The sequence below is a fragment of the Diadema setosum genome, chromosome 5 (assembly GCF_964275005.1).
Source record: "Diadema setosum chromosome 5, eeDiaSeto1, whole genome shotgun sequence".
Taxonomy (NCBI): domain Eukaryota; kingdom Metazoa; phylum Echinodermata; class Echinoidea; order Diadematoida; family Diadematidae; genus Diadema; species Diadema setosum.
Window position 1 is genome coordinate 41569519 of NC_092689.1, and position 25800 is coordinate 41595318.

General features: G+C 41.4%; 1 protein-coding gene across 1 annotated transcript in view; it reads right to left on the bottom strand.

Annotated features, from left to right (window-relative positions):
- LOC140228924 (uncharacterized) overlaps positions 1–25800 on the bottom strand; it is a 160034-nt gene that overhangs the window by 27702 nt on the left and 106532 nt on the right. Inside the window, exons 68-85 of the mRNA XM_072309190.1 lie at positions 21704–22798; positions 21273–21439; positions 20762–21181; positions 19984–20144; positions 19178–19598; positions 18181–18457; positions 17937–17982; positions 15943–16103; positions 14629–14913; positions 12611–12778; positions 11346–11951; positions 8251–8556; positions 5964–6233; positions 5479–5622; positions 4400–4546; positions 3477–3574; positions 2186–2372; positions 640–782 (exon numbers count right to left, since the gene is read on the bottom strand). Coding sequence (XP_072165291.1) covers positions 640–782; positions 2186–2372; positions 3477–3574; positions 4400–4546; positions 5479–5622; positions 5964–6233; positions 8251–8556; positions 11346–11951; positions 12611–12778; positions 14629–14913; positions 15943–16103; positions 17937–17982; positions 18181–18457; positions 19178–19598; positions 19984–20144; positions 20762–21181; positions 21273–21439; positions 21704–22798 — 5102 coding nt within the window. The remainder of the gene's footprint in view (positions 1–639; positions 783–2185; positions 2373–3476; positions 3575–4399; positions 4547–5478; positions 5623–5963; positions 6234–8250; positions 8557–11345; positions 11952–12610; positions 12779–14628; positions 14914–15942; positions 16104–17936; positions 17983–18180; positions 18458–19177; positions 19599–19983; positions 20145–20761; positions 21182–21272; positions 21440–21703; positions 22799–25800) is intronic.

Here is a 25800-nt window from a genome sequence, read left to right on the forward strand (position 1 = left end):
GACCATTCCCGATTATACCCAGGCAGGTGTCTAAGGGAAATGCATCTTACAGAAAAATCAGACCATTCTCAGTGGGTGAAGGTAGATTAATCTGTTGTACTCAATTTCATTGCATTCATCGAATAAAGCCGTCTCCTCCCATATGAATTCACACTGAGGTATTTCTGCTATATGACAATTCCTGCTTGCTTGCAACTCACTTGTGGCCCCTCAATTTGTCTGATTGCCAATAAATGACAAAATGATGGTGATGAAATATATGTCAGTTGGTGCTTTCTATACAATTATATTTGATATATAGAGAAGATATTCATCAACAGTAGAGCGGGGGACAATAATTTTGTGACAGCTGCACTGTGATTGTGGAACGATCTACCACGGTTCGTCCGCATTTCCCCATCCCTTGATGTCTTCAAGAAGAATCTTAAGACTTTTCTTTTTAATGCTAATCTGTGACTGAATTTTGCTGTGAAGTGCTGTGAAACCAGTCATTGACTGTGTAAGAGCGATATATATAAATGATCAGATTGTATTGTATTGTATTGTATTGTATTGTATTGTATTGTATTGTATTGTATTGTATCAATTTTCAATCGATTAATCCTTTTACTATCATTTTAATATTTTACTTGCACTCACCAGTGTGTCAGAGACATCATTTCCGGCTTCATCCTTGGCAACGATGTGGTATTGGGACACGTCGTTGTCGGGGGCAACCCAGACCACAGTGATGGTTGTGCTGGTCACTGCGGACGGCTCCAGGTCCTGTGGCACAGCCGACTCTGTTTTGCATTAAAACATACAAAAGGGCAACAATGACGCAGCTTCTCCAAAACCTCTGACCTTTACAAGCACATTTTACCACTTCTCATACATGACTGGAAATACAGAATGCTGTGAACAATGAGTTAAGCATGAAGAATTTACACTGGTAAGAGTGTATACAGTATGTCCCCAAAAAAATTACAACAGGGCCCTCCGCAATGATATCTTAAAAAATAGTGAATCAATCTAAATACAAATTCAGGGTATGAAACTATAACTCATTGCCCACATCTAACAGAAAACCCCACTCGATTTGCTTCATTGGTCAAAGAGAAATACCAGGTACAGAATTTTGTAGAGGATGTCGGGAATCTCTTCTGTCCAAGTTCTGTCTATTATTCACACACAAGATCATCAAAATGCTAAAGTTGGAAGAATCCGATTCATGACATGCTTTACAACAATCCACATTTCTCTGTGACCGCTTAACCAAATCGAATGGGGAATTCTGCATAATAGAGCTAAAATGTTATGTTTTAGGACCCTGAAGTAGCATTAAAAAAATTAATCATATTGGGCATTATCAATGCGAATATCTGATTGTAATTTTTTTGGGACCTTCTGCAGTAAGTCGCCCCAAAAATTACGATCAGATTTTCGAATTGATAACACCTCATATGATCAACCTGTCCAAGGGCTACTTCAGGGTCTTAAAATATAACATCTTAGCTCTATTTTGCAGAAAACTCCATTCAATTTGGTTAAGCGGTCACAGAGAAATGTCGATTGTTGTAAAGCATGTCATGAGTCTGATTCTTCCAGTTTTAGCAATTCAATGCTCTTGTGTGTGAATAATAGACAGAATTTGGACAGAAGAGATTCCCGACATCCTCTACAAAATTCCTCATTTCTCTTTGACCACTGAAGCAAATCGAATGGGGTTTTCTGTAAGATGTGGGCAATGAGTTATAGTTTCATACCCTGAATTTGTATTTAGATTGATTCACTATTTTTAAAGATATCATTGCGGAGGGCCCCGTTGTAATTTTTGGGGGGACATACCGTATATGAGATTCTGACATTATGCTGTACATGTATCTCCATGCATGGAATTTTCCCTAATGTATACACCTGAAAAGAAGAAATAACTAATGGTTCCTTCTTCATTTCAATCTGAAATCAAATGCAAAAGCAAATCAATAGAATGGACAATGTATAGCCTTGCAAGAATTATTTAGACAATCCTGTGTGCTGTAATAAATTGAAGAGGAGAAGCATGAAAACAGAGAATAAAGCAAGCATTATGAGAGTGAGCTTTAGGGTAGCACACAAAAACTTCATACATTGTACACTTCTTGTAGAGAAATGCTGTTCATTTTTCACAGATGACTGTGAAAAACAAACAAACAAACAAACTCACTTGTACTGACTGTAGTGGTCAAGGAAGTGGCACTGGTTTTGACCAGTGATGGATTTTCAGTGCCTCGGGACACAGTAGTGACCGAAAAGGAGTACACAGTGGCTGGTGATAGATTGGTCAGCAAGATGAACGGCTCCACAGGCGTGGCACTAATGACGTTCTGGGAAACATCTTCTCCATATGAAACCTTTAGCAAATGGATGGGGAAATATGGCATTGGTTACTGTTGATTAATTGTTATTACTGAAAATGTGTATGCTACAAGAATAGATGTGTGCTCCAACTGTGTGCTCCAAGGATATGCATTTAATTTGATAGAAAATAAGATGTACAATGAGGTGCTTAGTTGAAATCATGATGTGATATACATTTGACAAAAAGATATGCTTATTACCAATTTTGTTAAAATGAAACAAGTACTGTAAAAGTGGATATTTTCGCGCGACTAATTTTTCGCGCTAGGCCGGGTCAGAAGAATTTCGCGTGTTTTTGATTCCGCGGAATCAAGACATCACGCACAGGAACGTATGACAAGCAAAAGTATTCGCGTGTTTTTATTTTCGCGCTAGTTTCTGGTTGCGCGAAATGCGCGAAAATTTCAACACCGCGAAAATTTCCACTTTTACAGTATGTACATGCAAATAACAAATATCTCATTCTACTTCTTGTAAAGTGTGCATGAAATATACATACAATGAATAAACATTTGAATAGCACATTAACAAATATTTTTTTCATGCAGACACGCCTGTGGCATAATATTGAGGAAATAATAAAATTCACTAAACAGCATGAAAACTCAATTTGCAGCAGTTCCAATATAAGTTCTCTTTAAGATCCAGTTCAGTTTTTGGAACCAGTTCAGTTTTTGGAACAGGAATGTGGCATACATTTGACAAGGCTTTATTTATACTTGATATCATATGATACAGAAGAGGCTTATGCATACTTACAACAGAGAAATTTAGACAAGAAAATTTTCAGCCAAACTTTTAGAACTGTTCAGCAACAGATTTTTACAACTGCTTTTAAACAGAAGAACAAAGCACCACGAAAGAAGCCATGATTTCCTTGTTTGTGCAGAATGTTGCAAATTAAAGATTCAGTCAGTGGAGAAACGGTGCATATTCAAAATATGTGTATCTCCATGCCCAATGATTATAAGAACGTCCCACATTAAGTTAATTTTTTTTTTCTGACACTAAGTGTGGTCTCAAATTATTTGTGAATAAAAAGAAAAAAATCCTTATGTGCAATATATTCGGAATTAAAAGTGCTTCAAAAGTCTCACTCGGAATTCAGTATAGTCAGTGTTGGAGAGAGTCCACTCCACTCTGGTCTCGTTGGTGGTTACATATGGTGTGCTGAGACCCGAAGGTGGTCTAGGAGCTGAACAGACAAACAAAAACCAAGATATTTACATACGCCTTTAAAATTAACAATCTAAAGAACTGTACAGTACTGGTTTTTGGCCAGTCAATCTTATTAGGATCGCTTTTTTGGATTATATCTCAGCCATTTCAAGACAAATTTTGATCAAATAAATGTTGAATCCTCCTTGGAATAACATGCGCTTTCATATTTCATAGGAGATTTCTCATTATCTCACAAAATTATAAACCTGACATTATAGGTCTCAACCAAAACTATACGATCCCTTTAACTTCGGTATCCTTTATACTGAAGGATCATGTTTGCACAGACTAAGTGTTCATCACTTAGATGCGATAATATTGACACTCACATTGTTTTTATGGCAGATTAATGGTGAAGCCCAAATTTACTGGACAGGAAATCTGTAACAGCAGTTTGCTTTCACTACGTTTTACCCTAACAAAATATGAATGAACTTAAAATAAAATGAATGACACGGATATGTTTTCAAAGTCAGAGATTCCTTATTTGCAGTTGATTAACTTTGATTTATAGCAAACTGTCATAAAACCATGTAACATCATAACTACATATTAAGGGGAATAAATGCCTTTAGAAATGTTCTGCAAAACTTCCACTTTTACAGTAAATCTTACACAATGCACATCAGGCCTAAACCAAGCAATTCAGTGCAGAGTGGTGCAAAGTTGATGAATGAAAAACAAATAAATAGATAGAATTAGCAGACAAAACTAGACACAAAAGCTGAAAGGTGCATGACTGGGCAGCCATTTTCTAGGACCCACTATTTTACTCAGCATGATAATCTGTGAATGTTACCTAGAAGGAATTCGTCCGATCGAGCAGGCATGCTCTCTATCAGGCTTCCAGTCGTAGCTTCAAGAACAGACCTCAATTCTACACTGTATTCTCTCCCTGAGGTCAGCCCATCATGTATCTCCCATTCTTGTCTTGTGCTGTTGATTCCTGGTTACGTGACACAAACCAACATCTCAAATGATCACTGCCATGATGGAAATGAACTCTTTATGTGCCACATCACACGTCCGACTCACACGATCGACGGCATGCCAAGTTCGCACATTCTGCTCAAATGCATGAACCCACCCAAACTGATTGCCAAATTGCCAAATGCCACAGTACAATGAAAGCGTTTCTTACGATTCCATTCCTGTTGCTTGCATTATACAAATGTGGTGATTTGCGAGTAAATTTTTAGTCAATTTTACTGTTTTGTGTACAAAAGTCATGCCTCTACAATAACAGTTAGTGTAGCTATTGGTCATTTGACAGAATAAACAATCATAGATTTGACATACCATTTACATCACAGCAAAGCTTGGCATTTTCTCTACAACGTTGCTTATTACATGTCCACGGTATCAAAAATCTTTAAACATTACATAGTTTTGAAAAACAGAATGTTTTCCCAAAGCATGACTATGTTGCTGTCTCAGAATAATGTGGCACACTAACATTTGCCGCTCAGTGAGATACCCCCTCCTTAAGTGTACATATCAGTGTGATATAGTACTGTCCCGAGATAACACTATTTAATAGTTTGTTAATCCTACAGTTAAATTACAATATCACTTAAAGTATGAGATTTTCACATATCCATGCATTATTGTCATATTGAGAGATATGTATTAATATACACATACATAGGATTTGAAACCTACTAAGAGGGAAGAATTCATATAAAGTGCATGCATCAGAGTGTCACATTCTGTCCTGCGATACAACTATTTACTGGTAATGATTTACAAATTCTTTGCTGTATAACCAGCAAAGTCAAGGTTTCAGGCAATTCAATTCTGAGATGTTCACACATTCATTCAATTGTTGTCATGTTGAGAGACATTGCTTGTCCATCATCGATAGAGCGTGAAACTTACTGAGAGGGAAGGGCGGTTCATCAGGAATGAGATCCAGACGGAAGTACGCAATTGGATAATTGACCTCGACAGGGGGCGACCATGTCAGTGTGAACTCATCATCCCCGACATCAGAGACAATGAGATTCTGTGGACCCCGAGGATCTAGAAAAAGCAGACAAGAAAAATGGCAGTGAGTAATCAAATATCAATGGGTCTAGTTCTTAGAATGATGTGTACAAACAGTCCAATAAAAATCTATGAAGTAATCATTTTTCTTGGTTTTCCTTATACATATCATTTGTTTTCAAATATTTAACTTCATTCTGACTAAATCACAAAGCAAACAATCTGGCAACATATCCTTAAACAGAATAATGTCTTTTGAGGCTTTTTCCTAATTGATATGAAGACACAAAAATTCTGATGCCACAGACTCTGCTCCTTACAACAAATGTCAAATGTCCCTGCGCAAGTGGAACAATACCAGAAAGTTGAATACGTACTTGTGTATGCGACAACAGTCTGTGGTTCACTCATCCGCCTTTCAATGTTGTCTGGGTAGCTGCTCAAAGTGTAGATGTTAAAGACATACTCCTTGCCCGGTGCTAAACTACTGGCGGTGACCTCTGAGGTGGTCACTTCGGGAGGTGTGCTACCTTCCATAGGAGTCTGCTCAATCACGTAGCCATTCATTACAGAGTCCACGTCAGCCCAGTCGAGGGTGACTGTATCGTCAGTGGTCGTGACCGATACATCGCCAACGGGAAGAGGTGCTGGAAGAAGAAGAATTAAGCAAATTGGAAAGATTACATTTGTGCTTCTGATTGTGTTTTTATAACACGACCTACAATAACAACACCACCACATGCCAGCTTTTTTTCTTTTCTTGATATGTGCAGTTTGATAACACATTTGGCATATGATATCAACCCTATGCACATGCATGAAGACTTATATATTACATTAAACACAACCTGTCATTATTCAAAATAAGTACATCAATTAAAAGTCAAGGACATTTGCACTTTTTACATTTGGTATAATCAAAAATAGTATTAAACAGAATTTTTGCAGTCTAATTCTATTTCAGGCAGAACAGAACCTTAGTATTCATGTTATGATAATCTAGAAAAAAAAAATCTATCACAATTAGATTTCAGTCCATATATCTATTCACATTCTACTGTTCAACATTGTGATGGGATAGGTAAAATACAGTGGATAACAGAGGATTAAAGGAGAGGTGTATGACAGACCTTCTTACAGTCACTGCAAGACCTTGATTTTGTTGATGAGCTTGTGGATGACAAGCATGTGTAAGAAAATACAAGTCACTGAAACAACTATGCAAACCAAAGTAGCCTCAAAATCACATTCAATCAAAGTTAAAGGAATAGATCTCCTACTAACAGATGACATGATGTAACTATCGGTGAAAGGCAATGCGGGAACACACAATGACATGAAGACAAATTAAGTCAGGACTGCCGCCACCCATGCTACGGCTCCCAACCAGCCTACAAATGGCTCAAATCAAGGAAAAGTTTCCTTTACACGGTCCAACCCTTGAGTGAATCCCCACAGGTGGTCAGATGTAGACTATGGGAGGAGAGACACAGCTGCAACCATGATCATGACAAGCTACCTCTCCCTACTAAGGAGCAGCTACGTACCGCCGAAAGCCGAATATAGACCGAACTGGAGAAATCTAACATAAGTTAAATGTTTCATGTGGATACTATGATCCATTGCTGCCATTCAGCATAGATTTCATAATCATTCAAGGCATCAGTCAACATAGCCATCATGATCATCACCACCATTACATGCCCCATTGTAATCACTGCTGTCTTTGTTAAAGGGGCACTCCAGACGATTTTCATAATTTCACATCATGGACTACATAAATTGACAGCTCCATGTATAGATTTGTGGAATACATTGTGGTCCTTGAGCAGAAGAATCTATAGTCTGAAAAAATCTTAAATAAATTTCACATAAACAATGTTGATGATGTAGGAGGCTCACAAACATGTATTTAAAAAAAAAACCCAATGAGCACTAGTGCAGTCCCATTACAAATTACTTGCATAACAAGTTCACTTTTGGAGGATATATGCATGCCTTCTTCTTTTGTTCTGCTTCCTTGAGTCCAACTCATGCATTCTGTCCCTGCGTTCAGATGATCACCTGTTTGCAGGTGAAGTTTGGAGAAATGTAACTTTTTTTCGGCCGACTATTCACACATGCACTGAATTCCCCCAACTGAAAGGGCCGGGGGGACAAAATCTGGGCTGGTGATTTCAGCTGTGTGTTAGGTCACCGTACGTGGTGCTGTAGGGTGCGCGATTGCAAATACAAACGTGTGTAGTAGTTCTTCGCCACCACAATTCAAGCATGCGCACTTATAAGGAAAACAGCTGTGCCAGAGATCAAGGTCAGTCCCCCACCAGAATTTGTTGCCGGACTTGACAAGCTTGCCAGGGGAGGGGGGATGTCTCAGCCAAGCGTTCAGATGATGGGCTTGCCGGAAAAAGTCCTGGCAAATGGGACATTCCCCGCAAAGCGGGGGATTTTCTGAACACACGGTTAATGGTGAAGCTGCTATGTCATCATCTTTGTTCGTTGCAATTTGTTATAAATTTTGGAAACATTCTTGTATTCCTCATCCAAATCACTAAAAGTCTAAACTGTTGTTTAAATGTAAAAGTCTGAGAAATCATCCCTAGATCTCCTTTAATCATCACATTCTATTTGTTGTTGTTGTTATTGTTGTTTATACAAAAGTACCTGTTCTGTACGAGATGCGTCCGATACCATCATCTGTATCCTCTCCATTCAGGCGTGTTTTCAAGTTGACTGTGTACAACTCTCCAGGATTGAGGCCGTAGATGAAAAGTGAACCCTGCGCATCATCACCGAGGGAGCTGACAGATATGACTTGTGGTGACTGCTGCGAGCTGATGGGCCTGTCATTGTGGTCAGGGCTGAAGCTTATAAAGTATTGATTGAAGTCTCCCGGGGGCAAGACGTCCCATTGCACGGTGAAGGATGTGCTGGGGTCCATCTCCAAAATGCGAAGAATGATTGTTGTACCTGGATTGAAGTATTAAAGGGAGAGGGGTGGTGACAGGAAGAATGTACATAAATTCTGATTGACAAGAGAGGAAACAGCGTCATCATCATTTCGATAGAGTGCACCGACATAGTCTTAGGACAGACCACACAGTGTGCTATCATGTGGATGATGTAACATGCTGAGGCTTGCCATCGACACTTACTTTTTTTTTGTCTGGCGACCAATTTGCGCCACTGAAATCTTTAGATCTGAAATTTTGGTGATCCAAAAAAGATATGCTATGGCATGAAATAAATACAGTCATCTACATGTATATACAAGCTGTATCTTTAACTTAACTGTTTGACGATGACTGAATTTCAATACAATGTATGATGAAAGAAAACTGCCGGACCCAAGGACGTCATTGTAACAGTATTGGCCTGTAGTAAACCATGGCCAGCATGGCAAGCACTCTATCACACAAAGTCAACTGAGCAGTGATAGCTTGTGTGCCTGCTGCCATGATACACAATGCACGCATATCCTTCCTTTCTGAAGTGGCAATGTTAATGGTCAGCCACTGTGGGATATGATTTATAAATATAAAGGCCATTAACTTCATTTACACCATGGAAAGCTTTAACTTTAATTCACAAGATATGATAACTTTTGAGGACATCATACCAGTACTGAAAATCTACAGTACTTTATCTTCTTGCACTTTGGAAAGTATGAATAATAGACTTCAGGTTTGAGAATTACATAAAATTGCATCCCAAAATTGAAACTCTCCTCTGGCATAATATTTTCATAGGAATGGTTATACCAAAGAATCATTTAAGGAGAAAGAGACATTTACAGAATTAGGTCAAAGCTATATCAACTTTGTGTTCACATCAATGGCTAGGGAAAGAAATGACAGAATATGAAAGCTCCTTCATTCCAATCATTCATGAACACCACTGAAATACATTGATCACTTCATTGAATTGCAGGACAATATATATATATACATGTATATATGACCCCCACAACAAAAGGATCTGAAAGTCGCTGACGGCTGCGCCAAGAAAATTGAATTTGAAGTCAGATCATCAATATCGGTCAAAACAATCAAATTTCTGTTCTTTGGCATAATTTGTGGTCTAATGTTTTGTCTATCATCTGCCAAAAGTTTGAAGCAAACTGATTTTCTGACTTTCAACAGAACAGAGAAGTGTCAAGAGATTTGGATTTAGCGTCATAGATAGATTCCGCCCCTAGCAATGAGGGAGTGATCTTATTGGTTAGTGCGTGGCATCCTGGTTACTGATTGGTCGTGTGTAGACAGCTGGCGCTAAGCTTTAATGAACATCACAGAGGTTCTTCTTCTTCCAGGTAGTACAGTCCACTAAATGTGTATCAGCGCACTAGTGTGTGGGCAGGTGTGGTGCAGGCATATAGGTGTACAGTGTCATTAAAATGTCTACAAAATCACTATGTGCAGCTAAAAACACCCCTGGTTGTTGACGCAGTTGTATGTCCTGCACCCTCTTTTTGAATAGATCTAGAGAGGTGCAGTTGACAGTATCCAGAGGAAGGTTGTTCCACAATCGGATGGCATCTGGGAAGAATGATGATTGGTAACATAATGTTCTTGTGTGAGGGACAATAAGTTTCAGGGTATGTCCACGATGCAAGTACAGAGATGGTGCAGGTACCATACTGTATAGGTCCGTGGGATGTCCACTAGGGAGTTCATGACCCTGTACATCATTACTGCCTTCAGCTCAGCTCTGCGTTCTTGAAGTGTTTGCCAATGCAGCTGGTGAATCATTGGCGTAACACTACTTGTCCATCGATAATCGCTAAGGACAAAACATGCGAAACATCACTGGACAAAACGTGAGAAATGTCACTGGACTATCTCTAGTTTGGTGACGTTCTACTGTCCTGTGTGGAGGGGTCCCAGACAGTACAGGCATATTCCAGGATAGGGCGCAACAGAGTTGTGTAACACATTTTATTTTCCTTGGGCAGGCGTTGATGTTCCTTCTGAGGAAAGCTGATGTTGAGTTTGCTTTCTTGCTTAAGGTATCAACACGATGGTTCCAGCTGAGGTTTCTGATTAGGTGGACTCCAAGGTACTTTGCAGTATCTGCCCTCAAAAGTGTCTACCCATGGAGGCAGTAGGGCTGAGTGATAGGCTTCAGTTTCTTGGTCACAGTGAGAACCTGACACTTTGGGGGATTAAACTTCATAATCCAATCCTGTTCCCATTGCTGCAAAGCATTTAGGTCTTGCTGCAGTGCAGAAGAATCCTGTTCTGAGGTGATTTTGCGATACAGCATGCAGTCATCCACGAACAGACGTACTCTCGTGTCAGAAGTCAAGTACTCTGGCAAACCATTGATGTAAAGGAGAAACATCAGTGGTCCAAGGACACTGCCTTGTGGCACCCAAGATGTAACGTCAATGATTTTCGAGGATGTCCCCTCAAGGATCACCTGCTGAGTGCGGTTCTGCAGGAAGGCGGCTATCCACTCATGCAACAAGCCCCGGATTCCAAAACTGTAATTTGTATAGCAGTCTTTGGTGTGGGACTATGTCGAATGCTTTGGAGAAATCAAGTAGGGTGACATTGTGTTGTTCCCGTGCATCAATTCCTTTAGCCAGATCTTGAACAGCAAGAATGAGCTGGGTTTCACACAATCGTTTCTTGCGGAAGTATGTTGTGCATCATGCAGGACATTGTGGCTGTCTAGGTGGTCCATGATGGAGCTGCATACGATGTGTTCCAGTATTTTACAAGAGATAGATGTTAGGGAGATTGGTCTGTAGTTACCTGGGTGGTTTCTTTCACCTTTCTCATAGATGGGCAAAACATTGGCTTCCCTCCAATCATCAGGAACTTCACCCTTATCCAAGGATGTCTGAAAGAACAGTGTAAATACAGGAGTAAGTTTTGCTGCAAGATCTTTCAACAATTTCCCTGGGATGTCGTCGTTACCAGTTGCCTTGTGGACCTGAAGATTTGAGAGAAGTTTAAACACACCACTTTCTGACACTACAACGTTCTTCATTGCTAGGTAAGGACTGGGGCCTTTGTTTACCATGCAAGATGGATCCTCATCATGGTTAAACACTGATAAGAATTGGTCATTCAAGATGTCTGCTTTCTTTTGACTATCAGAGTAGGTTATGCCATCTTGCCCCTTGAGTGGGGCAATGCCTGTGGTGTCACACCGCTTGCTGTTAATAAAGGACAAGAAGCGCTTTGGGTTGTGGGTGGCATCTGGACTGATGATGTTAGTGATGTAGTCATTGTAGGCTTCTTTGCAGGCTGCTCTACACTGCTTCTTCAGACTCTGGTATTTGTGGAAGTCATTTTCCTTTCTACTCCTTGTGGCATGCAGGTAGCTGCGCTTCTTCCTTCTGGTGAGCCGCTTGACTGGTCAAATTGTGATCCATGGCTGATCAAATCTTGTGGAAGTCATTTTTGAAGGCACATGTTTTTCAAGAAGTTTAAGGAAGAAGTTCTTGATGTCGCACCACATTTCAGCAACATCACTGGATGAAGAATGTCTGTTGATAAACTCATTCTGGAATCCTGTACAATCTTCCTTCATCTCCAGACTGGAAGCATGTTTCCACAAGTGGATTTTCCGTCTTACAGGTTTGTTCCTCCTGGGGGTGCTATGGCGTCTGATTCTACAATCACAATGTCATGGTCACTTATACCTGGAAGACTTGTGCATCTGTTTATCAGCGATGGTCTGTTAGACAAGAACAAGTCAAGAGTGTTATTATTTCTTGTAGAGAAATTCACAATCTGCTGCATCCCACTTCCAGCCAAGTAGTCAAGAAAATGCCTATTTAAAGCAAGCAGGTTTTGGTTCCCTTTAACGGTGTGGGAGTTCCAATCTATATCGGGCAAGTTAAAATCACCACCAATCCAGACAACAGCTTTCTTGTGGGATTTCTCAAGATTGGCAAAAAGGCGGCACATATCCTCAGTGTAGTGGATAGAGCTTGAAGGTGGACGGTATGCAGATCCTATAATGAGTTCTTGATTCCCAATCATTTTGAGTTTAATGAAAACAGCCTCACAATCTGTGTTATATGGTAACTGCTCATAGCTATAATCCCTAGAAATAGCTATGAGGACCCCACCGTAGCCGTCTTCTCTATCTTTGCGTATCACGTCATAGTTAGGTGGGAAGATCTCAAAGTTGTGGATGCTATCATTGAGCCAAGTTTCGGTGCCGATGATTATGTCTGGTGTTGATGAATCAAATCAAGTTGCAGATCTCTTCCTTCTTGTTCTTAACACTCTGACGTTCAAGATTTTCATCTGCTTGTGCGTGTTCTTGTTCCCATCTAGCTGTTTCCTCGGCACAGGAGAGGAAGTGGCAACTGGAGAGCCTGGACTGTCGATGGAACTGAGTGACGTGTCACTCTCCGAGGATAAACCAGAAAAAGTGTTGGTAGTTTCGATGATGAATGACTCGAAGAGGCTGGTTGAGAACTGTGGCATCCCACAATTTACACAGTGCCATATGATACATTACTGTGACCAAGGGCATCGTAGACAGGTGTAGCCATGTGCATGCAGTCTACATGATACCAACACGTACTGGCAGACATCACAGGCTACGCCTCGTTGTCTCCATGTCACAGCCGATCACCTAACTGGCAGGGGCACTTTGGAGCTCTTGGGACCGGATTGAGTTCAACATGGGCAGCATTAGCAAGCAAGAGGAGACTGATGTATAGTAACGTGTTGGTTTCACGAGAACTCAAAGTGGCTTCTGAGTTTGAAAGCTGCAAGGATGACTTCCTAATTTTCATGGAATACATGGAGTGAATTCGTAATGCTTGCTTCCCGTAATCTACATGTAGATTATCTTGCATCAGGCCAAGTAGCATGCGACCTATCTTAATGCATGTAGAGTACATTGACAATTAAGGCTAATAAAAACAAGAAACTGATTCGAGGCAACATATTGTACCTAAGGTGCATAACACAACTTAAGCTGAATATAACATAACCTACTGCCTCAAGCTCTTGGTAGACGAAGGGTGAATAAAAGCAAACGGCAAACACTCACAGTCCACCATGCAGTGACAGTGTACAATACATTGCATGTATTGTAGAGATGAGTGGGCATTTTCCAGTTTTAATCTTATGAAGAGCTGGTAAAATCCACAATATAAAATGATCAGCCTTTTGGTAGAAGGCGGTTGGAACTACTTTCCTTGGGTAGATGGAGGGTGACTAGTGGCAAGGGACATACACACACAGTCCATAAGCTCTTTGGAAGTGGTCATGAGTACAATGCACTGCATGTACTGTATGTTAAAGATGAGTGGGCCTTTCCCAGTTTTCAATCTTGAAGTAAAGGTGATAAAATCTGCTAAAGAATAGTCAGACAATTGTGAAAAAATGCAACAGGATATACTTGAAGTCTGAGGTCATCGATTGCAAGGAAGCCATGTCCTGATGTCAGAGATACAGTGGCAAAGCTTTATACTCTCATTACCAGTACCAGTAGCCTAATTTGGTATGGCTGAACAGGTCACAAATATCAATATGTGGGACCATGACATCAAATGTGGGCTGAACATTCTGTTGAGGTTGACTCGGAGATAAGCTAAAATATCACTTTCTTGTGCTAGGTTCCTCCAAAAAGATGTCACAAATAGTTACAGAAGAGCACTCAAACCCAGGATATGATATTTGGGCATAATGCACTAATCAAACAGATGAATTTTAATGGAATTTTCCTACAAATGAAACAGCACACATCAGATCTACACCACGTACACCACCATTACCTCCTATTGTCCAGAGGTGAAAACTGTCTTAAGTGCCCTTGATCACGATTGCATCGGAAGGAAAATTTTGAAGGTGGTTTTCTCGAAACCCTGATTTCCTAGACCACTCGACATGCTCTCATGAAATCATGGATATTTCCACAACAGAGTACTTTTATGAGTAGTGTTATACATGAAATCATGATACATGTATCGTGTACAATGAATATATATATATATATATATATATATATATATATATATATATGGCATGAAACAATGGAAAAGGATGCTGGAAAACTGAGACCCACCTGTATCTTGGGACAACGCTGTTGCACTTTCCAGGTTTTCACCACCGATAAGAGAGTAAATACTAAAAGTGTATTCTGTTATGGCAGTCAATCCAGAGATGGTCAAGTTTTGTGCAGGCTGTCCATCCTGGTGATCTACGATATGCCCAGACTGTGGTACCCCACCACCAGGGGTATAATCAACCCTGTAGCGATCCACCCCACCATTGGTGGGTCTAAGCCACGATATGCTGATTTCATCAGTAGTGATCGTGTCAAAGGTGAGCTGAACAGGAGGCTCCGGTCCTGGGGAACAAGAGGGAGAAATTGTTTAGCACTTGACGTATAAAAATATGCAATATACGCAAAGAAGTATCGAGTGTGTCAGACAAATGAGTGTACACTACACATCGCAAATCCGGAAATTTGTACATGTAACTCTCTTCGTTGTCTACCATAGGACTATGTGCTTTCTAGGCAAGATAACAAACTACTATCGGATAAATCTGAGCAAGGCAAGACTGATCAACTGATTTACTGCAGCAGGATCATTCATTAACTTGAGGCAGCAGCACACCATATGTCAGAAGGTTTGACATCATAAAGTGTAAATATTAAATGCAGTACATGAGTCAACAGTTCTAATTGAGATATTCGAAACTATTTTGCCGCAAATGTGGTTCAAGGCCAACACTTGTCATTCCATTGACAGCTAATTGCTTATATCAAAATTTTCATTGAACACATACATTTTACATAAGATAACATCTTCTTAATGTACTACACACATAGTAATTTACTTTATGAAACTTCCAATTCAAGACACAGACCAGACCTAAGAAGAATTAAAGTGTACTAAAACCCTGAAAGTTTACATATTTTGATAAATCAGATCATACAATTGTGCCTCTATAACAATTTGGCACTTGTGCTCCGTGCGCTTAAGTTCTGCTCTGTAAGCGACGGTACTGATGTGTACATGTTCTAGCCATATGCATACGATTTTACAAATAATATCGAGATTCCATTTCGATCAGTTCGTTGATCATGTGCACACATTGCATATCAGGATTGTTCAAGATGTAAAATAATTGCAAAAAAAAAAAATATATATATAAATATCAACAGTGCGATCGTTTCATTGGAAAAATCAGGTGATTGACTAGTCTATTTTAGGCCAGTTTTTTATACTCTCTAAAATTTACATTTAAACAACAGTAAATCAAAGTCGGAGTGACAAAAAATACAAATATTTTGCAGAGGGCATGTTTCAAGAATATTCTACAAATACAGCAAACAAAATACTCAAGGTTTTAGTACACTCAAAGGACTCACTGGTAAACTGAGACCTCTGCTGTCGACTTCTCCCATCTGGTATGACATAGAAGATGTATTCTGTACCAGGGTCCAATCCACTAAAAGTGTACTCTGCACTACTCTGTGATGGCACCTCTTCACCCCCAGTTCCATCCGCATTGGTGTACCCAACAGTGTAACTGTAGGAATCAGCAGTATTATGATTCTGTAAGCATGCAGTTACTCACTTTAAGATAAGATGTGACTTCATTTGTCAGCGATAAAGGGAACGTATATTGCCCACGTCGGTGTATTGCCACAGAAGACATATTATACTTGTAAAACCAGAAATATTCACGGCATGAATTTTTTGTAAATTACCACCGGCAATTAATGCATACAGTGTAGACAAGAACTTTTGCTTGCATCTTAATTTTGTGAATCTTGGCCTCTCGCAAATTTTGAGAAAAACTTCATTCACATGAACACTTCTGGTTTCTTTGAGTAGCACATGAACTAACTGCAGGCGGCGATTTGGCTCAATCAGTTGTGCATCTGCCTCCAAATTAAAATGACCCCAATTTGATTCCAACTCTAAGTGAGTAATGTTGTGTGTCGATACTGCCCCCTCTCGCCTCTCGCATATGTATATTGTACAAGAAGGTAGCAAAACACTTAGGACATCAAATGGAGGTCAGGAGAGTGAGTAACTGGTAATCACAACTCATGACCACATAAAAGAGCCGACTTCATTCATTCATCACAAAGAGCAGCGCAATTAAGGAGAAACACAACGTTAGTTTGTTGATACTTGGAGGAGCATTTATTCAACGAACCATGGTAGTAGTACAAGTCGCAGTTATACTGCTTATTATCATAGATGGCGCTATTGCATATTAATTCAACAACACCTTAACTGGCGTAATCACTTCTTTCTTCCTTGCAGCAATTATACAAAAATTAACAGTTTTACATATCGCAACAATTACGCAATTAAGTCACCTAACAAACAAACGAAGCTTTTACAATATACAGTGTACTTTCTCCAATTAACATCATAAATCAGCATACATATACCTATGTCCTTATTAAAATGAATTACATGTAGGGTAACAAAAAACCAGCATCAGACCTTGTACCTTAAGAAATAACTGCTTACAGTCTTCAACATAGAAACAATATGTTATTCAAACATCACACTGCACAAATAACCATAACTTGGTATCATACAAACCAGCAACTTTCATATACAAATATACCTTACTAGTGCTGCTCAAACAATTATTATAGACAAAATCTCAGAACAAACCAAATCATTGTTTTTGTTTTCTTTTACATCACCTAATAACGCAACCAAAAAAAATTCCAAACCTTGAAAATATTGATAGAACATCTGATCGCATCGGGCAAACATGAATATAAAGTGGATTAATCATAATTGAAAGAGAAATAAAGCTGGCACCATAAGAATGGTAGAGACTGAGGTGACAAACTAAAAATATACCGACATATCTGATAAAGAAGGCATGTGATTAGAAAGAGGGGGATGCATGAACAATTATAAAAGACATGTGTGAAACATTATACCCTGTATAAGATACAATATAGATTGACTGTTAAAATCGTACTATACAGCACTTGGAAACAATAACATAATTTGCCTTGACTAGCATTGTACAATATCTGATATAACAAACAAAACAGCCCGGCCCCAAGGACCTTGTTATAAAGATTTCCCCTGCATACCAAAAACATGCCAGTAGTTTACACACATAATCTGCATGATGTCAGACAACCTAATAAATCAAATAAAGAGAAGTGTCCTTCCTTGGAGGACCTTGATATAAAGAGTTTCCCCATAGAACAAAGATATGCCTGTAGCTAGCACATATCATCTGCATGACCTATTAAACAACAAAAGAATGAATGTATATAGTACATGTGAAACATAACATCAAATGTTTTAACAAAGATCACAGTCCTTGAAAAAAATTACTAGCCGGGGGATCGAATGAGCACCAGGCACTAGTTACTGAGAGGTAAGGCGGGGCATGTCGGCTGCGCTGGGGATATCGTCGGCTAGGTGAGGGCACACCAGGGGGGCATTTCATGAAGGAACTTGTCGGATAAAATATCTGACAAGTCAGTTATATCCGACAAGTTTTGAGAAATTCTTTAGTCTGATTGGCTGATTTCTCTGAACTTGTCGGATATAACTGACTTGTCAGATATTTTATCCGACAAGTTCCTTCATGAAATGCCCCCCAGGTGTCAGACAATTGTCTGGAGGAGCGGGTGGGGGTACAGGTTCATCATGTGGGGTAGACAGTTCATGTGGGATATCGGGGGGTTCCTGTGGCCGGAGGTCAGGTTGTATCGAAGTGATAGCACCGGGATGCAGAGGGGGCATGTGGTCATCCGTTACTGCAGAAACCTCAGGAGGATGTGGCGGGGGCCTCGCATGATCTGTTGGATCAATGATGGGTAGGTCGCTCACATCATCACCATCAGATTCAGGGGACCGAGTAGGTAAAGTGGGGACATCTGACGGAATCTTCAGACAGTCAGAACGGCGCACACGGTAAGATGTGGACCGAAGTTGGTTACCGACGAACCTGCAAACGTTGCACCACTCATCCTCAATACTACAAACGAGGTAGCGGGGTCAGGAATGCATCTTGGATCGATCCGTGCGGAGATAGACAAGATCACCAACGTGAATGGTGATGTCTGGTGAAGGGGGCGGTCGTGTGGGTGCCTTCGACTTGACACTTGGCGCATGGTTAGCACGACGTCAGTTGTATTGAGTCATGATGATATCTTGGTCTTTGATAGGAATCTGTTCACTTGTGAATTGATCATGCTGAGTCCAAAGCTCCCGAGCAGATAGGCCATTACCACGGAGCCGACTGTTGAGGCGATTTGTAGCAAAAGCAAGGGCAAGGGGGGTAAATGGGCCACCATGTGGATCATCACGGAGTAGTCCGGGCTGGATCTGTGCGCACTACAGCAAGAGGGCCCTCTAGCGGTCGTAAAGGTGGGCACAAATGGAGTAGAGCATTGCGGAGGGAGCCAGCACGTTCATCCGGGATCAGCATGCATGAGGTATACGATGTCACTGTCTCTCTGATGATGAATATGAGCTGTCATGCACGCTTGATGACGTCTGCTGCGAATGATACACCCACCACACATGGCGGATCACTTGTGGATTGGGTGTGGCAGCATGAGGAACATTCCGAAGTGAGAGACAGCAGTGGCAACCTAGGCTTACCTGCTGAATGGCAGCATCAAGGTCCAAGGCGTAGAAATACCGAGACACCACTTGTTTGAGCTGGTGTGAGGTAGGGTGACTCAGTTGGAGATGGAGGGCAGTGAGGATGCCAGGAAGCACCCTGCGGGGAACTACAATACGCTCTTGCCGTGGCTGGAACGCGCGTTCTTGCTGGACAACAAGGAGGCCGTCACTAGCAATCGTAGCGAACTGTAGGTAACGCTTCACATCGCGAATATCCGTCAATTTCTTTGAAGGGCGGGTACCCTGCTTGAGATGGGCATGTGTACGACGGAGGTCTGCGCATTCAGATTGAATTCGCGCCCACGCATTGCGGGATGTGAATGGCATGCGTGTACGTCCAGACAGAACTTCGTCTATGGTATTGCGGTGAACAGCGGTGAACAGCAGCGCCCTCCAACTGAGCAATGAAAGAGCAAACCTGACACTTGGGCTCTTGACATGGAGGAGCATTCCTACTGGCAAAATCAGCTGGTACATTCGCAGAGCCAGCTAGATGGCAAATGGATATCTGGTACCTACTCACAGTTGTTAGGAATGTGGAGACTCTGGGACTAGCAGAAAATTCTCCACGGCACAGCTTTTCATAGGCCTGAACACATGGTTCTCTGTCAGTGAGGATACAGACAGGGTGATGTGACTGAATAATGAACGGGCTGAAATGCTTTGTGGCAGTGGCGATTGACAGTGCCTCCACCTCACAGGGGAGCCATGTGACTTGGCAGCCATGCAGCTAAACACTAAAAAAAACAGCCACAAGGGGTTTCTTATCTCTTGTCACATACATAGTGGCACCGAGGCCATGTTTCTTGACTGACCCATCTATGACAATCCACAACTGGTCGGAGGGGCGTGGCAGAGTGATAGTCCGTGAAGACTGAATGGCGGACTGAGCCTTGGTGAATGCACCATGTAACTCATCTGTCCAGTGGATGCGGTCTTGTGACTTTAGGCAAGCAATGGAATCATCAAGGGGGCTCACGTACGAAGCACAGCTGGGAGCACACGAGCAACCATCTTGTACGCCCCAATAAACGATCTCATGCCCTTCACCGTAGTAGGAGGGGAGCAGGTTGACAATGTTGTCATCCTGTGTGGACTTGCACGGAGGGTTCCTTCAGACCAGATCCACCCTAGGATAGTTGTAGTCCTGGGACAGACAGTAGTCTTGGTCGGGGACAGGTGAAGACCATTGGCAGCTAGGGCCTGCAGTACCCGCGACCAGTTCAGCAGCAAGGATTGTGGTGTGTCGGCACTACAGTACAGATCATCTGCCAACTTGACAACAACGCCTTCAACCAACAAGTCTCCAAGCACGCGACACATCAATTCCTCCAAGGCAGTCTCAGAGCCTGGCATACTCATGGCACAACGGGTGTATACCCGGATACCTCGGAAGGGTGTAGCAACACCACAGTATTTCATGGACTCCTTTGAAAGGGGTATCTGATAGAATGCACTGGCAAGGTCTGATGCAACAATGTACTTCCACTAACAAACTTTATGCAATGTAGAATCAACATCAGGGAGGACCGAGGGCTGAGGCTTGGAATAACGACCTACATCAGCAAAGGCTGTGACTAGCCGGTGACCGCCATTGGGTTTCTTGACCAAGAAGGATGGGTTGACATATTCAACAGTGACACCAATATCCTCTGGACGAGCAAAAACACCAAGTTTCTCCAGGTCATCAAATTTATCCTGCAACTCAACAAGCTTGTCATGGGAATACAAGGGGAGCCGCCCTTTGCGTTGAGGAGGTTGGACTGGGCCCATGTTCACAACAGCCTGGAATGGTCCAGAAGCACCATTATAACCCTTGTAAGAGGAGCTAAACACACTGTCACACTTGGCATGAAGTGCCTGGAAAGCACGCCTAGTCTGTGCTGGGAGAATCCCATCTGGATCGAGAATCACTGATTCAGCAGACTGGGCAGAGGAGCCTTCCCCACGGGGCGGGGTGGGGGGGCTCTGCAAGGTGACCTTTGATGGGTGGGGTAGATAGACCTGTATCCTCCATACACATGGGGCTGACCTGACACAAATGCGAATTGCGCCGAATAATACAGGGCACCTCAGACAGATTGGGAATGCGGATCTTACCAGCGATACTCGGGACCACCTGGGGAACCGGGAAAAATTCTGGCAGGGAGGGGGTAGGAGGAGAGTCTGTGCGAGGCTCTAACGCAAAGGTCTCATCATCTGCAAACTGGGGAGGCAAGGCAAGCTCAAGGAATTCTCCTGGCCAGAGAGTCATGGTTTTAGAAGGAGCTCGGAGAACGTGGGCACGCCTAACAGCATGGCCAACTTTTGACTTCCCAGTGGAACCATAGGAGTACACAGTGCCATCATCCAATGATATCTGCCGCTTAGCAAGTCAAATAGCCACGTCATTGCGCTCCATAAATGGGGTCCCAGCAAGGACCTCAACATCCAAATTCTCCACAACCAAGCCCTCAAAATGGAAAACATGACTATCACGAGACAACGTGAGACGGGTTTCACCAACAACCTCTAAGGGGGATGATCCATCGGCTTGGTGGGCAGACTGGGATGTGGGAGCCACACTACATCCTAGTGCATGTGCTGTAGAGGCCCGCATCATGTTCCCAGTTGCACCGCTGTCAACAGTGACATGAACAACATGATGATTGTAAAAAGCGTCAAAGTAAGGAGACTGACGCACCTGAACACGGAGTGTAGCAGGGGAGTCTCTGGAGTCTGGCCCAGACACCGCCTCTGGGTCAACCTGAGTGTCCTGGGGTTCAATGTCATCAGCAAGCATCTCATCACTATCAAAAATCTTAGCAACCTGACGGGCTTTAGCCATGTACTGCCTATCAGATTCTGGGAGGTAGGGGCATACACTAAGAAAGTGATTGCTGGGGCAGCCAGCCTGGAGACAGAGGGGGCATGACCTAGCAGGCTTAGCGCGAGGTCGAACACGAGATTGTGGTTGAGCGCGCCTAGGGTTAGATTGATTGCCATTGCGCGGGGGAAGGGCAGTGGCACGCATGGCCCTAGAACACTCAACTGAGTCAAGGAGACTAGTGAGGGCCTGAGATATCTCAGGCTTAAGAGAAGCACAGGTATGTGAGCGGAGCTCTGTGCCGTACCGCTGTTTGACTAGCTGGGGGAGATCAGGATGAAGCAATTGGAGCCAATGCAACACTATGAAATTTTCGATAGTTGGAGTGAGCTCTTTGTCTTCTGTAATGGTATCACCATGGTGAGTAATACCTCCACCTGAGGTCAGCAGGTTATCCTCTACAAAGGCAAGTATCCTTTGGTACAAGTCCTCTGGCCGTTCATCACTTTCCAACTTGATGTTAGAAAAATCAAGAAAATGGGCACCGGTAGACTGAAAACCGTAATGGAGACGAATTTTCGACCAAATGTCATTGAGTGAAGTGGAACTGCGGACTATACAGTTCCTCGCAATCACAGGACAGAAATTGGCTATCTGTCCTAGCATGAGATCAAGCATGACAGCCTTTTGCTGAGCTGTTTTGCAAGAATCTGTGGGGACAGAGCTAGTGTCATCAACAAAGCCCTGATTAGGATTTGTCTTGGTCTTTTTGGACCATGTCACTGACTCGCCTAGGAAGGGTGCAAAGTGCTGGTCGAGGTTTAGGGTGTACAGGAGATTCTGTCTCCAACTCTCAAACGAGGTGATGGTTTCTATTTTACCCAAGCACCATTGCTTTGGCACTTTGGCCGTAGCACACGCCATTGTGGGTGTGTGGGACTGTACCGTACAAACAAACTAATTGCTATTGAAGTCCTAAGTAAAAACTTACGTTTACGGTGGACTTGGCTGTTTTATCTCAGCAGAATTCCTTCCTGTGATGGGCAAGATTTAACTTAGGCTGTGGGTAGTATTCCAGCGCTGCCACCACGCAATTAAGGAGAAACACAACGTTAGTTTGTTGATACTTGGAGGAGCATTTATTCAACGAACCATGGTAGTAGTACAAGTCGCAGTTATAACTGCTTATTATCATAGATGGCGCTATTGCATATTAATTCAACAACACCTTAACTGGCGCAGGGTGCTACTAAATCCAGCAATGTGGTCCATCTATGATGTGCCTCCTCCCACAAAAGAAAAATAGGTAAACGATGTGGTCATAACAGGTGACTTGCAATTGTCATTACACAATATCAACCAGGCACACTGCGCCATACAAAGAAGGAGAACGGACGGCAATTATACTCTGTTCAAACTGCAAGTGATCAGACAAAACTTAGTGCTGTACAGTGAACAAGCTCACATTCACATACACATACACACACACACACACACACACACACACACACACACACACATCCCACTGAGTGGCTCCAAGGGGATGGAGGATTAATCTTCTTCTTATTGGCTACGTGGGTGCTCTGTATCATATTGCACGACTGCTTTTAGCATTAAAATTGATGGTAAAAGTATCACAACACGTACTGTAAAACCAGAAAATTTCACATGCATTCTAATTTCGCAAATTTTGTGAGAGCCAAGATTGGCAAAAGTAAAATTCACACCGAAGTTCTTGTTTACACTATATGCATTGAATGCCAGTGGCAATTCACAGAAATTTCATGCCGCGAACAAGGTCGCTAGGTCCAATTCAAACAAATTTCTTGCTTTACAGTAATCAGAATATAGATAAAGACTGATTCCATAATGATTCTTTTAACTTGACAACAAGAACTACAAGTACACATAATTTCACTCAGTCCCTTTTGTTCCATCATAGATTTTCTTACCTTGGTAGTTGGTGGAATTGCTGTGTCTTATTTCATTTGGGTAATAGGAAGAGCCAATTTTTATCTGTCATACATCATTTTACACATGAGAATCTCTTTGCTCAGTATTTGACCCGTGTATGTACCTGTCTGATGACTTTTAGTTCAGTTTAGCACTTCGCAGTGATATACACATACATTTGCACACTGTTAAACACAATATTTTCGCGGCATGAAATTTTTGCAAGTTGCCTCTAACATTCAATGCATATAGTGTAAACAAGAACTTTCACATGCATTTTAATTCTGAGAATCTTGGCTCTTGTGCAATTTGCGAAATTAAAATGCACGTGAACATTCCTCGTTTTACAGTACTGGGATATGATTGACGGACTTACCTTGTGATTTCAGGGATGACTATCCATGTGATGTGAATAGAGTTGGTTTCAACATCCGAGGGCGCTACCCTAATGTCTCCTGGATCACCAATCACTGTATTTTGAGAGAGCATGATTCCTACAATAAACGCATTGCCTACTACAGATCAAGGAATCAGGTAAGGTCTGTGCAATATGTTCAGGGATATCTCAAAAAAAAAAATATATGTATATATATTTGGCACAATTTTAATCAATTAACATACGCAGACAAGTTTTGAGTGAATTATACTTAGCATTTAACAGAGGTAGGCAACATTCATAAACACCTGCAGTCAAACAAAAGTCAATTGAGGCCAATAACCACTTGACATAAGTTCAGTACAAAAGTATTTGATGTGTAATCATGAAAAAGATCCTGTAGCTAGCAATACTACAAACTGTAATCTACAAACTTTCCATGAATACCAACGAACGCCAGTGCAGAAACATACAAGGTATATCTCTTTACCAGAGCATTTTATCCTTTTGAATAAAATGACAGGAAAGCTGAAGCAAGAGAATACCTTACAATCAAGAATTACGAACAGAAGCACATAAAGAGATGTATACATCTTAACTTTTCAGTTTATATCTAAACTCCCTTGTACATGTATGCCAAGTATCAAATGGCCCACAGTGTTGCCGACATCCACACATCAAAGTTAGGAAGATTCTAATGTGCAATCCATGAGATACTTGTGTGTCTACCATTTCATTTCATTCATTCATAAGTTTCCACACAAATTACATTTGTTACATACATCAGGAGATATTAACGAATAGTAACAAACATTTGGAAATTCAGTGTATACAGACTTTAGAAACAATATTTCATGATACAGAACAAACTGAAATCAGACTAGAGTATGTTACATTCATATGAAATAATCAAGATTACTAAGATTAAGAACATGCATCTAAATATACCAAAATGATACCAAAATCAGGAAACTTGTACATTCTATTGTCTGGATATGATGAGAAAGTTCTGTCTTAGGGAGCATAGCTCCTTCAGAATTAAAGAAACTGAAAGAGCAAGTTTACCTTAACCCTATTCTAACTGGGCTATTTGAGACCAAGTTTTTACTGGGGGGGGGGTCAATTTGACCCCCCCTTCAGATCTCAGCCGCCGATCGCGCGATCGCCGCAAAATTTTGCCTGAACATAGAGCCGGATGTCAACTACAAGATTACATGGTCATACAATAGAAAAATGTTGATTTCATATTTTTTAATAAATTAATTATGCAAATTAATGCATGAAATCATATTTTCACCTATAACTCCATCAAAAAGACTGAAGGATTATTAAATTTTTGTGTCAGAGTTCCTCAAGACACATCAAACAATTTTCTTGTAAAAAAATAGTGCAATCAAAATTATTTTCTTTTGTTTTTTATTGTTTTGTTAATTTCTTATGTATTTTATTGTTTTTTCGATCTTT